This window comes from Aotus nancymaae, unplaced genomic scaffold, assembly GCF_030222135.1.
Source record: "Aotus nancymaae isolate 86718 unplaced genomic scaffold, 86718_ANA_hifiasm-v0.15.2.pri h1tg000012l, whole genome shotgun sequence".
In the NCBI taxonomy this organism is placed as follows: Eukaryota; Metazoa; Chordata; class Mammalia; order Primates; family Aotidae; genus Aotus; species Aotus nancymaae.
The window spans coordinates 48,330,405-48,346,580 of record NW_026988423.1 but is presented as its reverse complement, the minus strand read 5'-3'; the positions used below and the strand labels follow the sequence as shown (position 1 = coordinate 48,346,580).

Genomic DNA, 16,176 nt, shown 5'->3' with positions numbered 1-16,176 from the left:
GTGAAGAGGGGTGGGGCCCTGATTGTGAAGGCATTCTGTAGGTATAATGCCAGCCCCTAATGCCAGCAGGCCCTGCATTGCCTGCAGGGACCATGAGGAAAAGCAAAGTGCTCTCTTTTTTGTATGATAAGGGAAATTTGGCATTCCCTCCCAGACATGAGAAGGGGATGCAGTAATCCATCCCACCAGCCTCTGTGGGTAGCAGCATACCCTGTGCACAGAGTTAAAGCAACTTTCTCTATCTCAGGCTAACTGGCTTGGACCTCACTGGCCATGACTTGAGCTAAGATGCTAGGAGCTATGTCGGGCCCGACCCGCAGACCCTGACCCAGCGAAGGATGAACAAATGCACTCAGACACACATATCCAGTGAAAGAGCAGGCTAGGGGACCAGGCCACTTATAGACACTAAGGAGGATGCCGTAAAGAGTCAGCAGCCATGGCGCCCACCGACCAGACCCATGAGCCTTTGTTTAGTACAGATTTAATGACAAAGGCCTAAAGCAAACACCATTTGTGGGTAATTAATTTTGCTGACCCCCCAGTAGAGATCATCTACCCGTGGATGTTCAAAGGTCGGTCTTAGGACCACATGAGTAAACAAGTTGTTTAGATAAACTCCCCTACATTCCTTTGTATCTGCTCTATAGCTATTTGCTCAAGGAAAGGGGATTAGGCTGCCTTCAGCCATAGCCTCCTTCCCAAGGCTTTTGAAAAAACCTCCCAGCCTTCCAAGGTTTACATCCTTTTCCTACAATTTCTCCCACCACCCTGACTGAACTCCTACAGAGCTCCAACCAGGTCATGCTGCTCAGGTTCATTATGGAGTCTAGGGCAGAGTCTCACCTCCCTGGACCCTTTTTAGGAATCTATGTGCCAGCTTGTGAAAGACCAACGAAAAATGCTTCTGGTGGGGTCCAGGAAGGCTGCGGAGCAGGTGATACAAGACGCCCTGAACCAGCTTGAAGAACCACCTCTCATCAGCTGCGCTGGGTCTGCAGGTACACTTGCAATTGCTCAGCGAGGATGGTGGCCTTGGGGCCAGGTCCTTCCAGACTGAGACTCTGTTGATGTACAGTCTCATGTGAGACAGCACAGGGCACTCAGCTCAGTGGCATGTCAGCATTATCTTAGGGGCGCCCAGGCCCCATCCTATATCAGTTAAATTTGGAAACTCTGTGCATTAGGGCCTGTACACTAGTATTTTCTTTTTTTTTTCTTTTTGAAATAGGGTCTTAGTCTGTTGCCTAAGCTGGAGTGCAGTGCAGTGGCTCACTGCAACCTCTGCTTCCTGGGCTCAAGAAATCCTCCCCACTCAGTCTCCCAAGTAGCTGGAACTACAGGCATGCAACGCCATGCCCAGCTAATTTTTGTTTTTGTTTTGTTTTTGAGATGGAGTCTTGTTCTTGTCACCCAGCCTGGAGTGCAGTGGTGCAAACACAGCTCACTGCAACTTCCACTTCCCAGGCTCAAGCAATTCTCTTGCCTCAGCCTCCTGAGTAGCTGGGATTATAGGCATGTGCCACCACACCCAGCTAAATTTTGTATTTTTGGTTTCACTGTGTTGGCCAGGCTAGTCCAGAACTCCTGACCTTGTGATCCACCTGCCTCAGTCTCCCAAAGTGCTGGCTGGGATTACAGGTGTGAGCCACTGCACCAGCCAATTTTTATATTGTTTTTAGAGATGGCGTTTCACCACGTTGCCCAGACTGGTCTTGAAGACCTGGGCTCAGGCAGTCCACCCACCTTGACCTCCCAAAGTACTGGGATTACAGGCATGAGTCACCATGCCTGGCCTTGGCTAATTTTTTAATCTTTGGTAGAGATGAGGTCTCACTATATGCCCAGGCTGGTCTCGAACTTCTGAACTCCCACCTTGGCCTCCCAAAGTGCTGGAATTACAAGCATGAGCCACCACACTAGGCCTAGCAGTATTTTCTAAAGGCCACAGGTGTGATAGCCACCACTTTAGACAGTGGGTCACACTGACAGGAAAATCCACCAGGAGCGGACAATTCTGTGTTTCTGTATGGAAAAAACTATGTTCTGAATCAAGAGGTAGTTGCTCACGAACTTCACGTCTAGGCAGGAAGCTTCCCCACTAGGTAAGCTCCTCCATTAGGCACTTAATTGACGAGGATGAAGCCAGCTGTGAGAACTTGCCCTGACCTTACCCTGTGTTCCCTCTCACAGATCACCTCCTCTCTTCGGTCATGTCCATTTCCAGCTGCATCGAGCAACTGGAGAAAAGCTGGAGCCAGTATCTGGCCTGCCCAGAAGGTAAGAAGGGCCAAGGAGAGTCTCTGTCATTAGTGATGGTGGGACAGGGTTCAGAAGCACCTGAATGCGGGAATAGTGATGGTTTCCCCTGCATCAGGAAAGGCGTGTAGGCAACTCATGAAACAGGGGAGAAGAGGGTCTGAAAGTGACATCATCAACCAGACCTGAGAAACTTCCTTTTCCTGGCAGACATCAGTGGACTTCTCCATTCCATAACCCTGCTGGCCCACTCGAGCAGCGATGCCATCACTCACGGTGCCACCACCAGCCTCAGAGCCCCACCTGAGCCTGCCGACTGTGAGTACCAGGGCGTGAGGGGCTGCTCATGTACCAGAGGAGCAGAGGGTCTTTAAAAGTCTCTGTTGGCCTGGGCGAGGTGGCTCACACCTGTAACCCCAGCATTTTGGGAGGCTGAAGCAGGCAGATCACCTGAGGTTGGGGGTTCGAGAACAGCCTGAACAACATGGAGAAACCCTGTCTCTACTAAAAATACAAAAATTAGCTGGGCGTGTTGGCGCATGTCTGTAATCCCATCTACTCGGGAGGCTGAGGCAGGAGAATCACTTGAACCCTGGAGGTGGAGGTTGCAGTAAGCTGAGATCACGCTATTGCACTACAGCCTGGACAACAAGAGTGAAACACTTTAAAAAAAAAAAAAAAAAAAAGTCTCTGTTGGGCCGAACATGGTAGCTCATGCCTGTAATCTAGCACTTTGGGAGGCCAAGGTGGGCAGATCACTTGAGATCAGGAGTTCAAGAACAGCCTGGCCAACATGGTGAAACCCTGTCTCTACTAAAAATATAAAAATTAGCCGGGCATGGTAGTGCACCTGTAATCCCAGCTACTCAGGAGGCTGAGGCAAGAGAATCGCTTGAACCCAGGAGGCGGAGTTTGCAGTGAGCCAAGATCGAGCTACTGTACTCCAGCCTGGGTGACAGCAAGACTCCGTCTCAGAAAAAAAAAAAAGTGTCTGTTGCCTTGCATCTCTAGCCCTGACTGAGGCCTGTAAGCAGTACGGCAGGGAAACCCTCACCTACCTGGCCTCCCTGGAAGAAGAGGGAACCCTTGAGAATGCTGACAGCACAGCCATGAGGAACTGCCTGAGCAAGATCAAGGCCATCGGCGAGGTACTTGCAGTAGTATCATTGAGGAGCATTGTTTTTCTTCTGGGTGTGCATGCTGGTGAACGGCCAGGGAATTGACGATGTTCTGACCCAGTTCTTTCTGTACTTACAACTTGATTTCACAAAGAGATTGTTAAAATTGGAACATCTGGCCAGGTGCAGTGACTTACACCTGTAATCCTAGCACTTGGGGAAGCTGAGTCAAGAGGATCACTTGAGGCCAGGCGCAGTGACTCATGCCTGTAATCCCAGCACTTTGGGAGGCTGAGGCGAGCAGATCACTTGAGGTTAGGAGTTGGAGATCAGGCTGGCCAACAGAGTGAAACTCTGTCTCTACTAAAAATACAAAAATTAGCCCAGCATGGTGGTACCTGCCTGTAATCCCAGGTACTCGGGAGGCTGAGGCAGGAGAATCACTTGAACCCAGGAGGTGGAGGTTGCAGTGAGTCGAGATCGCGCCATTGCACTCCAGCCTGGGCAACAGAGCAAGATCCGTCTGAAAAAAAAATAAGATCTCTTGAACCCAGAAGTTTGAGACAGGCCTGGGCAACAAAATGAGACCCTGCCTCTTTAAAAATAAAAATTAAAACTTTTTAAAAGGGCTGGGTACGGTGGCTCATGCCTGTAATGCCAGCACTTTGGGAGGCTGAGGTGGGCAGATCACGAGGTCAGGAGTTCGAGACAAGCATGACCAACATGGTGAAACCCCGTCTCTACTAAAAATACAAAAATTAGCCAGGCGTGGTGGCATATGCCTGTAATCCCAGCTACTCAGGAGGCTGAGGCAGGAGAATCACTTGAACCCGGAAGGCAGAGGCTGCAGTGAGCTGAGATCATGCTATTGCACTCCAGCCTGGGTACAGCAAGACTCCATCTCAAAAAAAAACATTAAATAATTTTTTAAAAAAGGGAAAAACCTAACCTCCTGAAGGACTTTCCAGCTATATTTAATTCACTGGCTGTTAGCTGAGAATCTGCTGTGTTGTCATCACTACACTAGGCAATATCAAAGAAATATAGGCAGCTCCCCTGTCTCCAGGGATTTTTATCTAGATGGGCAGGTAATACCCAAAATGGAAATAACAGTGTACTTATTCATTTACTAAAGTAGTGACCGAACATGGTGGCTCACACCTGTAATCCCTGCAGTTTGGGAGGGCAAGGCAGGAGAATCATTTGAGGGCAGGAGTTCAAGATCAGCCTAGGCAACATAGTGAGACCCCGTCTCTACAAAATAAAAATAATTTAAAATTAGACAGGCATGATATCGGGCACCTGTAGCCCAGGTACTCAGGAGGCCGAGGTAGGGAGATCACTTGAGCCCAGGAGTTGGAGGCCACAGTGAGCTATGATTGTGCCACTGCACTCTAGCCTGGGCAACAGAGCAAGACCCTGCCTCTGCTATAAATAAGTAAGTAGTGAGTATGTCCTGTATAGCAGAAATTGGGTTAGGTAGAATTATATAGGGACAGAAAAAACATGGACTCTATGGGAAAGAAAAATAAGAAAAACATTTCTATGCAGTAGAATCTTTTTTCTATTTTTTCCCCAATGTTATAAATTGGAATATATTGGTTAAAATAAGAGGATAGGGCTGGGCGTGGTGGCTCACACCTGTAATCCCAGCACTTTGGGAGACCGAGGTGGGTGGATCACCTGAGGTCAGGGGTTCGAGACCAGTCTGGCAAACATGGCAAAACTCCATCTACTAAAAATAAGAAAAGTTAGCCAGGTGTGACGGTGAGCACTTGTGGTCCCAGCTACTCAGGAGGCTGAAGCAGGAGGATCACCTAAGCCTAGGAGCTCAAGACTACAGTGAAACATGATCACACCACTGTACTTCAGGTGACAGAGTAAGACCCTGTTTCTAAAAAGAAAATGAACAACAAAGATCAGGGCTGGGCATGATGGTTCACGCCCGTAATCCCAGCACTTTGGGAGGCTGAGGCAGGCAGATCAGTTGAGGCCAGGAATTCAAGACCAGCCTGACCAAAATAGTGAAATCCCATCTCTATTAAAAATATAAAATTAGCCAGGTGTGGTGGCTAATTTTGTAATCCCAGCACACCTGTAATCCCAGCTACTTGGGAGGCTGAGGCAGGATAATCCCTTGAGCCTGGGAGGCGGAGGCTGGAGTGAGCTGAGATTGCGCCATTGCACTCCAGCCTGGGTAACAGAGTGAGACTCTCTCAAAAAAAAAAAAGATTATCTTCATTTTTGCCCCCCTAAATAAGAGAGTTAGTTTCACATGTTATAGACTGTAGGTAAGTGGATACTGTATATATTCTTCTACAACTTGCTTTTTTCACTCCATATTCTGTGAGATTAATCCAAGAAGACACATTCATTTTTACTGCTCTTTAGTATCTATTGTGTAAATATAGCTTCATTCATCTGTCTGTTCTCTTGGTGGTGGACATTTGGATTATTTCCGGTTCAGGCCGTTATGAATTTGCCCCTATGATCATGCATGCGCATATCTCCTGAGGCTCACATGTAAGTTTCTCTAGAGTATATACGTAGAAACAGAATTACTAGGTTATAGGATGAATCTCACACATGGAACGTTGAGTGAAAAATTAAGTCATGAAAAAATACATACGGTATGATTCCTTTTATATAAAGACTCAAACATTCAAACTTAACAATATATTGTTTAGGGATACATCTATATGGAGTTAAAAAGTAATAACAATAAGACAGGCTGGGCATAGTGGCACATGTCTGTAATCCCAGCACTTTGGGAGGCCAGAGCAGGAGGATCACCTGAGGCCAGGAATTTGATACCACCTGCACTACAAAGCAAGACTCTGTCTCTACAAAAAAAAGTTTAAAAGTTAGCAGAGAGTGGTGCACACCTGTTTTCCCAGCAACTCAGGAGGCTGAGACAGGAGGATCACTTGAGCCCAGGAGTTGGAGGCTGCAGTGAGCTGTGAAGGCACCACTGCACTCTAACCTGGGCAACAGAGCAAGAGTTTGTCTTTAAAAAATAAAAATAAGGCCCAGCGTGGTTGCTCACGCCTGTAATCCCAGCGCTTTGGGAGGCCGAGGCGGGTGGATCACGAGGTCAAGAGATCAAGACCATCCTGGCCAACATGGTGAAACCCAGACTCTACTAAAAATACAAAAATTAACTGGGCCTGTTGGCGCATGCCTGTAATCCCAGCTCCTCAGGAAGCTAAGGCAGGAGAACCGCTTGAAACCTGGGAGGCAGAGGTTGCAGTGAGCTGAGATCGCGCCACTGCACTCCAGCCTGCATGACAGAGCGAGACTCCATGTCTCAAAAATTAATAAATAAATAAGACATGACAATCACTCTCTTGAATTCTGTGTCTCTTGGGGTAGAAGGCAGGGAGGAAGGAGGTAGAATCCGGGCACATACAAGTCCAAAGAGGATTTCAAAGGTATTCATAATGTTTCCTACAGTATTCCTTAAGTTTTAAGTTGGGTGGTGGATAGCATGCATCTTTTTTTTTTTTTTTTTTGAGACAGAGTTTCGCTCTTGTTACCCAGTCTGGAGTGCAATGGCGCGATCTCGGCTCACCACAACCTCCGCCTCCTGGGTTCAAGCAATTCTCCTGCCTCAGCCTCCTGAGTAGCTGGGATTACAGGCATGCACTACCATGCCCAGCTAATTTTTTGTATTTTTAGTAGAGACGGGGTTTCACCATGTTGACCAGGATGGTCTTGATCTCTTGACCTCGTGATCCACCCACCTCGGCCTCCCAAAGTGCTGGGATTACAAGGCGTGAGCCACCGCGCCCGGCCGCATCTTTATTCTTATCCTTTGAACTATACGTATGTATTTTATACCTTAGTATGTATAACACGTCATGTTTTAAAAAGTCATGGCGTTTGCTATTAGTCAGAGCTTAGTTCAGATCCCTGCCCTGCCATCTATTAGCATGACTGTGGTAAAGCGGTTGTACCTCTGACCCTTGGCTTCCTATCTCTACAGTAGGAATAATAACTGCCTCAGATGATTGCTATGGAAGCAGAGTTAAGTCAGGTTCAAAGTGGAATACATCATCAGCATTTGAAAAAGTTTAGGCCAAGTGTAGTAACTCAATCCCAGCACACTGGGAGACCAAGATGGGAGGATCACTTGAGCCCGGGCATTTGAGACCAGCCTCGGCAACATAGTGAGACCCCACCTCTACTATAAAAAGCAATTGGCCAGGCGTGATAGTGATCTCCTGTACTCCCTGCTACTCCGTAGGCAGAGGTGGGAGGATTGCTTGAGCACAGGAGGTCGAGGCTGCAGTGAGCTATGATCATGCCACTGCACTCCATCTCTAGAGAGCAAGACCCTGTCACAGAAAAATAAAAAATTAGGGCCAGGCGTGGTGGCTCACACCTGTAGTCCCAGCATTTTGGGAGGCTGAGGCAAGAGGATTACCTGAGGTCAGGAGTTCGAGACCAGCCTGGGCAACATGGTGAAACCTGTCTCTACTAAAAATATAAAAATTAGCCTGGCATGGTGGTGCATGTCTACAATCCCAGCTACTCAGGAGGCTGAGGCAGGAGAATCGCTTGAACTCGGGTGGTGGAGGTTGCAGTGAGCTGAAATTGTGCCATTGTACTCCAGCCTGGGCGACAGAGTGAGAATCTTCCTCAAAAAGAAAAAGAAAAAATTGTAAAGATACCTCCGGTGTAGCTAATACAATTGACACTACACAACTAAGGGACTGGAGTCTTAGTGGTGGCGGAATGGCCTTGCAGGAAGAGGCAGTGATGGCATTCTGGAAGGAGGTGGGTCCTGAGTGAGGAGGGGCACAAGGTTCCAGAGTTCGTGTCACAGAGAGGACCAGATGGGGTCGTGAAAGAACCCCCTGAAACTCGCGACGCTTGCAGAAGGTGTTCACTGGGTGGCCTCCTGCCTCTGCCAACTTGTAAGGGCTACAGATGGCAGAGGAGAAGAGAGAGGAGGTCTCGGGGTCAGTTTTGCCTTTGTGATGTGTTCACAGGAACTCCTGCCCAGGGGCCTGGACATCAAGCAGGAGGAGCTGGGGGACTTGGTGGACAAAGAGATGGCGGCCACTTCAGCTGCTATTGAAACTGCCACAGCCAGAATAGAGGTAGGAGGTTTGCAGCTGCCTGTCTGCAGCACTGCTCATTAGACATGCCACAGTCGTTCATTATGGCCATGGTGACCCCCTAAGACAGAAACCAGAATTTGCCAGGCACAGTGGCTCATGCCTGGAATCCCAGCATGTTGGGAAGATCACTTGAGTCCAGGAGTCTGAGACCAGCCTGGACATCATAGCATGACCCCATCTCTACAAAAAGTAAAAGAATTAGCTGGACGTGGTGGTGCATGCTTATAGTCCCAGCTACTCCAGAGGCTGCAGGAGAATCACTTGAGCCCAGGAGTTGGAGGGCTACAGCAAGCCATGATTGCACCACTGCACTCTAGCCTGCATGAAAGACTGAGACTCTGTCTCTAAAAATGTTTTTAAATTGTAAAAAAAAAAAAAAAAAAAAAAAAGAGAGAGAGAGAGAGAGAGAGAGAGAGAGACCAAAATCTGAACTCACTAGTTTTTCTGAGTGATAGAAAATGAGAAGGTCCTCATGAGAGAAGCTGATCTGTTTCCTCAAGAATCAGATATTTTGGTGTCAGAACATCCTGGGTTGTGGCTGGACATAGTATCTCATGCCTGTAGTCCCAGCACTTTGGGAGGTCGAGCCAGGCAGATCATGAGGTCGGGAGTTCAAGACCAGCCTGACCAACATGGTGAAACCAGGTCTCTACTAAAAATACAAAAATTAGCTGGGCATGGTGGCGCATGCCTGTAATCCCACCTACTTGGGAGGCTGAGGCAGGAGAATTGCTTGAACCCGGGAGGCAGAGGTTGCAGTGAATGAAGATCACACAACTGCTCTCCAGCCTGGGTGACAGAGCAAGACTCCTTTTTGGGAAAAAAAAAAAAATTTAGAACATCCTGGGTTGAAGTTGCAGACTGACCACTTAGTTGTATAACCTCCGTTAATTAGTCACCTACTAAGATTCAGATCCCATTTCTATAGGGTGGCAGTCATAAGAAGAAAGAGTGGGGCCAGGCAAGGTGGCTCACACCTGTAATCCCAGCACTTTGGGAGGCTGAGGCGAATGAATCACAAGGTCAGGAGTTTGAGACCAGCCTGGCCAACATGGTGATACCCCGTCTCTACTAAAAATACAAAAATTAGCTAGGCATGGTGGTGGACACCTGTAATCTCAGCTACTTGGGAAGATGAAGCAGGAGACTCACTTGAACCCGGGAAGAGAAGGTTGCAGTGAGCCAAGATCATGCCACTGCACTCCAGCCTGGGTGATAGAGCAAGATTCTATCTCAAAAAAAAAAAGAAAAAAAAACAGTGAAATGAGATAATGCACATTTATCTCCATGCCAAGCACTTAGGAAATTAATGGCACCCCTAATCAGTGGTAATGATTTCCCACAAAAAAACAGAGAGGACACTGCAGGGAAGATTCTACGTTGACCCTTTGGTGGAGGACTCAGGCCACCTGCTGTGATGTGCACACCTGCCTCTAGCACCTGGTAGCAGCTGCACCTGTTGGCTTGGTGCTGTGGCTCTCAGAGTTCAGCATGTATCAACCTGAGTGCCAGAGTGTAGAGACACTCACAGGTCACCTGGGTGCCGTGGCTCACACCTGTAATCCCAGCACTTAGGGAGGCCAAGGCAGAAGGATTGCTTGAGGCCAGGAGTTCAAGGCCAGCGTGGGCAACATAGCGAGACTCTGTCTCTATAAAAAAAATGTTAAGGCTAAGGCAGCAGGATTGCTTGAGGCCCCGAGTTCAAGACTAGCCTAGGCAACATAGTGAGACCCCCCCCCCATCATTGTCTACAAAAAATAAAGAGGCTGGGCAGGGTGGCTCACACCTGTAAGCCCAGCACTTTGGGAGGCCAAGGTGGGTGGATCACCTGAGACAGGGAGTTCGAGATCAGCGCAACCAATACGGTAAACCCTATCTCTACTAAAAATACAATAATTAGCCGGGCGTAGTGGCGCATGCCTGTAGTCTCAGCTACTCAGGAGGCTGAGGCAGGAGAATCTATTGAACCCAGGAGGCAGAGGTTGCAGTGAGCTGAGATCACACCACTGCACTCCAGCCTGAGCGACAGAGCAGGAAGTCGCACCACTGCACTCCAGCCTGGGCGACAGAGCAGGACTCCATCTCAAAACAAAAACTAAAAAAAATTTTTTTAATTAGCCAGGTTCAGCAGAACACAGCTATAGTTTCCCCTACTCAAGAGGCTGAGGCAGGACAATCATTTGACCACCAAGTATTTGAGGCTGCAGTGAGACCCTGTGTTTGATTAAAAAAAAAAAAGGCCAGTCGTGGTGGCTCAGACCTGTAATCCCAACAGTTTGGGAGGCCAAGGTGGGCGGATCACTTGGGGTCAGGAGTTCAAGACCATCCTGGCCAACATGGTGAAACCCTGTCTTTACTAAAAATATAAAAATTAGCTGGGCATGGTGGCAGGCACCTGTAATCCCAGCTACTTGAGAAGATGAGGCAGGACTATCACTTGAACCTGGGTGGTGGAGGTTGCAGTGAGCCAGGATCACGCCACTGCACTCCAGTCTGGGCAACAGAGTGAGCTTCTGTCTCAAAAAAAAAAAAAAAGACACGGATCATAGAGCCAGCCTGTTGCAGCTGTACTCCCCCTGAATAGATTAGAGTCTGGACTTTTTTCTGACTCTCTCAAGGATGTGGGCAGGGACTTGGGGACTTCCACATTCAGGTTTCTCAGCTACCACAGGATGTTGGACTGAATGTATAGTAAGACATTAGTGGATTCTCAATATTCAAGGTACATTTAGCAACCATGCTTCTTTTTAACAGGAGATGCTCAGCAAATCCCGAGCAGGAGACACGGGAGTCAAATTGGAGGTGAATGAAAGGTCAGTCTGCATGGCATGGTGGGACCCTGGGGAGCAGGATTCTGTCTTCCTGGCATTGGGCTGCACTTTGCGTACTTATTAGGGAATTAGAGGAGAGCAACAGCAGCCACAGGGAAGCGCTGAGTTGATGTAATCATCAATGATGTATTAATGATGACAGCATATTGCTGTTTCACTGCAGAAGAAAAGAAACCCGGGCCGGCGCGGTGGCTTACGCCTGTGTAACAGCGCTTCGGGAGGCTGAGGAGGGAGGAGTTTGAGACCAGCCTGGCCAAGGGGGTGAAACCCCGTCTTTACTAAAAATATAAAAACTAGCCCAGCATGGTGCTGCACGCCTATAATCCCAGCTACTCAGGAGCTGAGGCAGAAGAATCGCTTAAACCTGGGAGGCGGAGGTTACAGTGAGCCAAGATTGCGCCACTGCACTCCAGCCTCGGTGACAGAGCAAGACTATCTCAAAAAAAATAAAAGAAAAGAAGCCTTGGAAAAACACTATTCCTTACGACGGAGACCCACAATCAGAACTCTCACTCCCTGACCTCTCCTTCAGGGCCTCCCCGCAAGAATGTTCCAGCAATCTCAGCACCTTCCTTACCTCCCTTTCCCATTCCAAGCTCACCTTTGGCTACAGGTCGAAAAGAGAACAGTCGTGTTCATTCACCTTGAATCATGGTCTCTGTGTATCCCTGACTTTGTTTGTTTGTTTGACAGGATTCTTGGTAGCTGTACGGGCCTCATGCAAGCTATTCAGGTGCTGATCGTGGCCTCTAAGGACCTCCAAAGAGAGATTGTGGAGAGCGGCAGAGTGAGCATGGGTGTGGGCCCTGGGCGGGGGCCCTGGGCCAGAAGAGCAGGCATCGGTGACAGATTCCCACTTCACTGGACTCTAGCGATGCTGCCGTCTTGTTCTGTGTGTCTACTGAGCACACAGCCGCCCCTCCTGTAGACATTAGCGGATGCCCTGGGGAGAAGTCAGAGCTCTAGGACCTACCCAGAGGGCAGCCAGGCATGTCTCCCAACCCCAGCTCCCTTTGCACAGGCAGACACTGTTGGAACTTGCTATGGGAGCCCCACTTACATTACAAACCTGGGTACACTCAGGGGGACAGGAGGACTTTTGCAAACTAAGCAGATCCTGAGAGTCAACTTCAGACTGACTTTTCCCAGGGAGCTCTGCCTTGTCTGTTTCCAACAGCAGAGTCAGTTCACCCTTACAGGCAGACTCTGCTGTCAGCCTCTTATCAACGCATCACTTTGTGGTCTCATGCCTTTGCTGGCATTATCATCATCTTGTTTTCTTTCCCATTTTCCCATATGCTGCCGCAACTGGGAGACACAGGTCCAGGGAGGGGTTAACGAGCCGGAGAACAGTGCCATAAAGCAAGCTGCCAGGCCTGCTTTGCTGACGCCTTTTATCTTCTGAGAGCTGATGTTTTCTGTTTCTAAAATCGAAAGATGGACTGAACGAGGATTATCTGCAGATTCTCAGACTATCAGACACTTCCAAAGCATAAAAACATTTTTCAAGTCCAAGTAGAAATTTTTTTTAAATGTATTAACTGTGTAGCCTCCTTTTTCCAGCAAATCGCAGAGAGTGGCTGGACTCTTTTCAGAGCATAACTTATTCTTCTGCGAATATATATTCTTACATATACAATACGGAAATGTTGTGGTATGGTAGAAACACTATAGGCTTTGGGGGCAGAAAAGCCCAAGATCTACTTCCGTTTATTTCCTGCGTGACCTTGGGAAAAGCCTTTTTGTTTATTTGTTTGTTGTTTTGTTGTCTGGGGTTTTTGGGGTTTTTTTGTTTGTTTGGTTGAGGTTTTTTTTTTTTTTTTTGAGATGGAGTCTCGCTCTCTTGCCCAGGCTAGAGTGCAGTGCTCGGCTCACTGCAACCTCCGCCTCCCGGGTTCAAGCGATTCTCCTGCCTCAGCCTCCTGAGTAGCTGGGATTACAGGTGCCCACCACCATACCCAGCTAATTTTTACATTTTTTTGAGATGGAGTCTTGCTCTGTCGTCCAGACCGGAGTGCAGTGGCACGACCTTGGCTCACTGCAACCTGTGGCTCCTGGGTTCAGCAATTCTCCTGCCTCAGCCTCCCAAGTAGCTGGGACTACAGGTGCCCCCCACGACACCCAGCTGATTTTTGTACTTTTAGTAGAGACAGGGTTTCACCATGTTAGCCAGGATGGTCTTAAACTCCCGGCCTCAAGTGATCTGCCTGCCTCAGGCTCCCAAAGTACTGGGATTACAGGCATGCGCCACTGCACCCGGCTGGAAAAGCCATTTTTGTCTCTGAATCTTTTTCTTTATTGTAAAATGGGAATACTAATGCTTACATCTCCCAGTTGCTATGAGGTTGATTTGGGATAATAGATATATATAAGCACCTGCCATATAGTACGTGCTCAATAAAAGGTGGCTATTACTATTTTTTACTTCCCTAGGGTACAGCATCCCCTAAAGAGTTTTATGCCAAGAACTCTCGGTGGACAGAAGGACTCATCTCAGCCTCCAAGGCTGTGGGCTGGGGAGCCACTGTCATGGTGTAAGTGCCCATTGGTGCCAAGGCTCCTTCCCCAACCCCTCTTCCATTCATCCACTCCAAGCAATAGCTCAAAAAGGAAAAAAAAAAATCTGTCCCTTAGAAATGAACTGTTGATCAGAAAGTCAATAGGACTGAGTTTAAAAGGGAGCATGGCTCTCCCAGGGGGACACAGGCAGGCAGCTTCCCCTCCCTATTTAGCCAAGGGCGATGGGGTGGTCTGGAGGTGGCATCATGGGGAAGTTACAGCTCATCTGCCTGTAACCTAGACCCTCTTGTCCTTTTCTATCAGGGATGCAGCTGATCTGGTGGTACAAGGCAGAGGGAAATTTGAGGAGCTAATGGTGTGTTCGCATGAAATTGCTGCTAGCACAGCCCAGCTTGTGGCTGCATCCAAGGTAGGACCTGTACTGAACCTCCTAGGACCCTGGACGCCGTGGTTAGAGAGTACTAGGCTAGGCTAAAGAGTACTTGGCTGGGTTAGGCAGTACTTGGCTGAGTTAGAGAGTACTTGGCTGGGTTAGACAGTACTTGGCTAGGTTCGAGAGTACTTAGGAGTTGGAGAGTACTTGGCTAGGTTCGAGAGTACTTAGGAGTTGGAGAGTACTTGGCTAGGTTAGCTAGTACTTGGCTAGGTTAGACAGTACTTGGATGATAGGATGGAACTGGCCTTGAGAACAGATGATTAATCTAGGACTCAGGTGGATCCAATCCCAAATAAAAATTCAGCCTCTTAAGGGTCCCATACATCCTCTTCTAAAAGCCTTTTGTGTGACAGCACGGAATGCCTGTACCCAGTGCACCACACATGTCCCTCATGGCTTTCCTCCCATCTATCACAAGTGGCCTTAGAGAGTCCCAGCAATGCCAACTTCTGATTAGCAGTCCTGGAATTCAAGAAACATTCAGATACAGAATAGGTTGGCCTCATAAACAGGTTACCCAGATTGGCTCTGAGATTCCACAACCCCTTCTTATTAGTCTTCAAATTTGAATCAGGCCAGGCGCGGTGGCTCATGCCTGTAATCCCAGCACTTTGGGAGGCCAAGGCGGGTAGATCACCTGAGGTCAGGAGTTCAAGACCAGCCTGGCCAACCTGTTGAAACCTCATCTCTACTAAAAATACAAAAAATTAGACAGGTTTGGTGGTGGGCACCTGTAATCCCAGCTACTGGGAAGGCTGAGACAGGGGAATCGCTTGGACCTGGGAGGCAGAGGTTGCAGTGAGCCGAGATCACGCCATTGTACTCCAGCCTGGGTGACAAGAGTGAAACTTTCTGAAAAACAAAAATTTTTTTTTGAATCAATATCATCAATGTCCCCAACTAATTTTCATGTAAAGCTGGTACCCAAAATCCTTTGAAGAGTTTCACAGTCTCCCAGAGTTTTCTTTATTTGTCCTTATTTCTTGTCATCCCAAATTGGTTTCCATAACTGGGTACACTGTCCAAATAAGTGATAATGCTTAGTGTTTGGGAGCCGCCAAGCAAAGAGGCCAGGAATAATTTTGTATGTGATAGATATGTCAGGAGCTGACCCTGCAGGCAGCGGATTTTGAGAAATTGATTGGTGATCACCATTTGGCCCACACGTGTGTGTTAAGAACCATCAGAGGAATTATTTAATTCAGTCCTTGTTGTTCTAGGTATTGTGTGAACCTAAATCCACTTTGTCCTGGTAGGTGAAAGCTGATAAGGACAGCCCCAACCTAGCCCAGCTGCAGCAGGCCTCTCGGGGAGTGAACCAGGCCACTGCCGGCGTTGTGGCCTCAACCATCTCCGGCAAATCACAGATCGAGGAGACAGGTAGCCTTTCCGAAGAACGCTTTTCCTATGCACTCTGTTGAGCTCTTCTCTGCATCTTGTCCTGCGATCCCAAATCCCACAGTACTGTGTCTACATTCTTTCATATTTTTCATCTTTTTATTTTATTTTTTCTTTATTTCTGTTTTTGAGACAGGGTCTCACTCTGTTGCCCAGACTGGAGTGCAATGGTGCGATTTCGGCTCACTGCAATCTCCACCTCCCAGGTTCACATGATTCTCCTGCCTCAGCCTCCTAGGTAGCTGGGATTACAGGTGTTCACCACAGCGCCCAGCTAATTTTTGTATTTTTAGTAGAGATGGGGTTTCACCATGTTGGCCAGGCTGGTCTCAAACTCCTGACCTCATGATCCGCCCACCTCAGCCTCCCAAAGTGCGAGGATTACAGGAGTGAGCCACCACACCCAGCCCCCTTAGTTACTTTCATGCATTGTTGACAGATGGCAAACCAGGTGTTTCCACAGGGCATTGCCATTGGCCACTTCTCAG

At 48.2% G+C, this 16,176-nt stretch overlaps 1 protein-coding gene across 5 annotated transcripts in view; it reads left to right on the top strand.

The window, feature by feature from the left end:
- Positions 1 to 16,176, top strand: part of HIP1 (huntingtin interacting protein 1) — a 200,863-nt gene that overhangs the window by 178,485 nt on the left and 6,202 nt on the right. For all 5 annotated transcript variants that reach the window (XM_064375672.1, XM_064375671.1, XM_064375673.1 and 2 more), the window contains exons 19-28: positions 866 to 1,001; positions 2,194 to 2,280; positions 2,470 to 2,577; positions 3,271 to 3,407; positions 8,372 to 8,482; positions 11,258 to 11,316; positions 12,028 to 12,121; positions 13,768 to 13,868; positions 14,158 to 14,263; positions 15,547 to 15,670. In XM_064375672.1, coding sequence (XP_064231742.1) covers positions 866 to 1,001; positions 2,194 to 2,280; positions 2,470 to 2,577; positions 3,271 to 3,407; positions 8,372 to 8,482; positions 11,258 to 11,316; positions 12,028 to 12,121; positions 13,768 to 13,868; positions 14,158 to 14,263; positions 15,547 to 15,670 — 1,063 coding nt within the window. The remainder of the gene's footprint in view (positions 1 to 865; positions 1,002 to 2,193; positions 2,281 to 2,469; positions 2,578 to 3,270; positions 3,408 to 8,371; positions 8,483 to 11,257; positions 11,317 to 12,027; positions 12,122 to 13,767; positions 13,869 to 14,157; positions 14,264 to 15,546; positions 15,671 to 16,176) is intronic.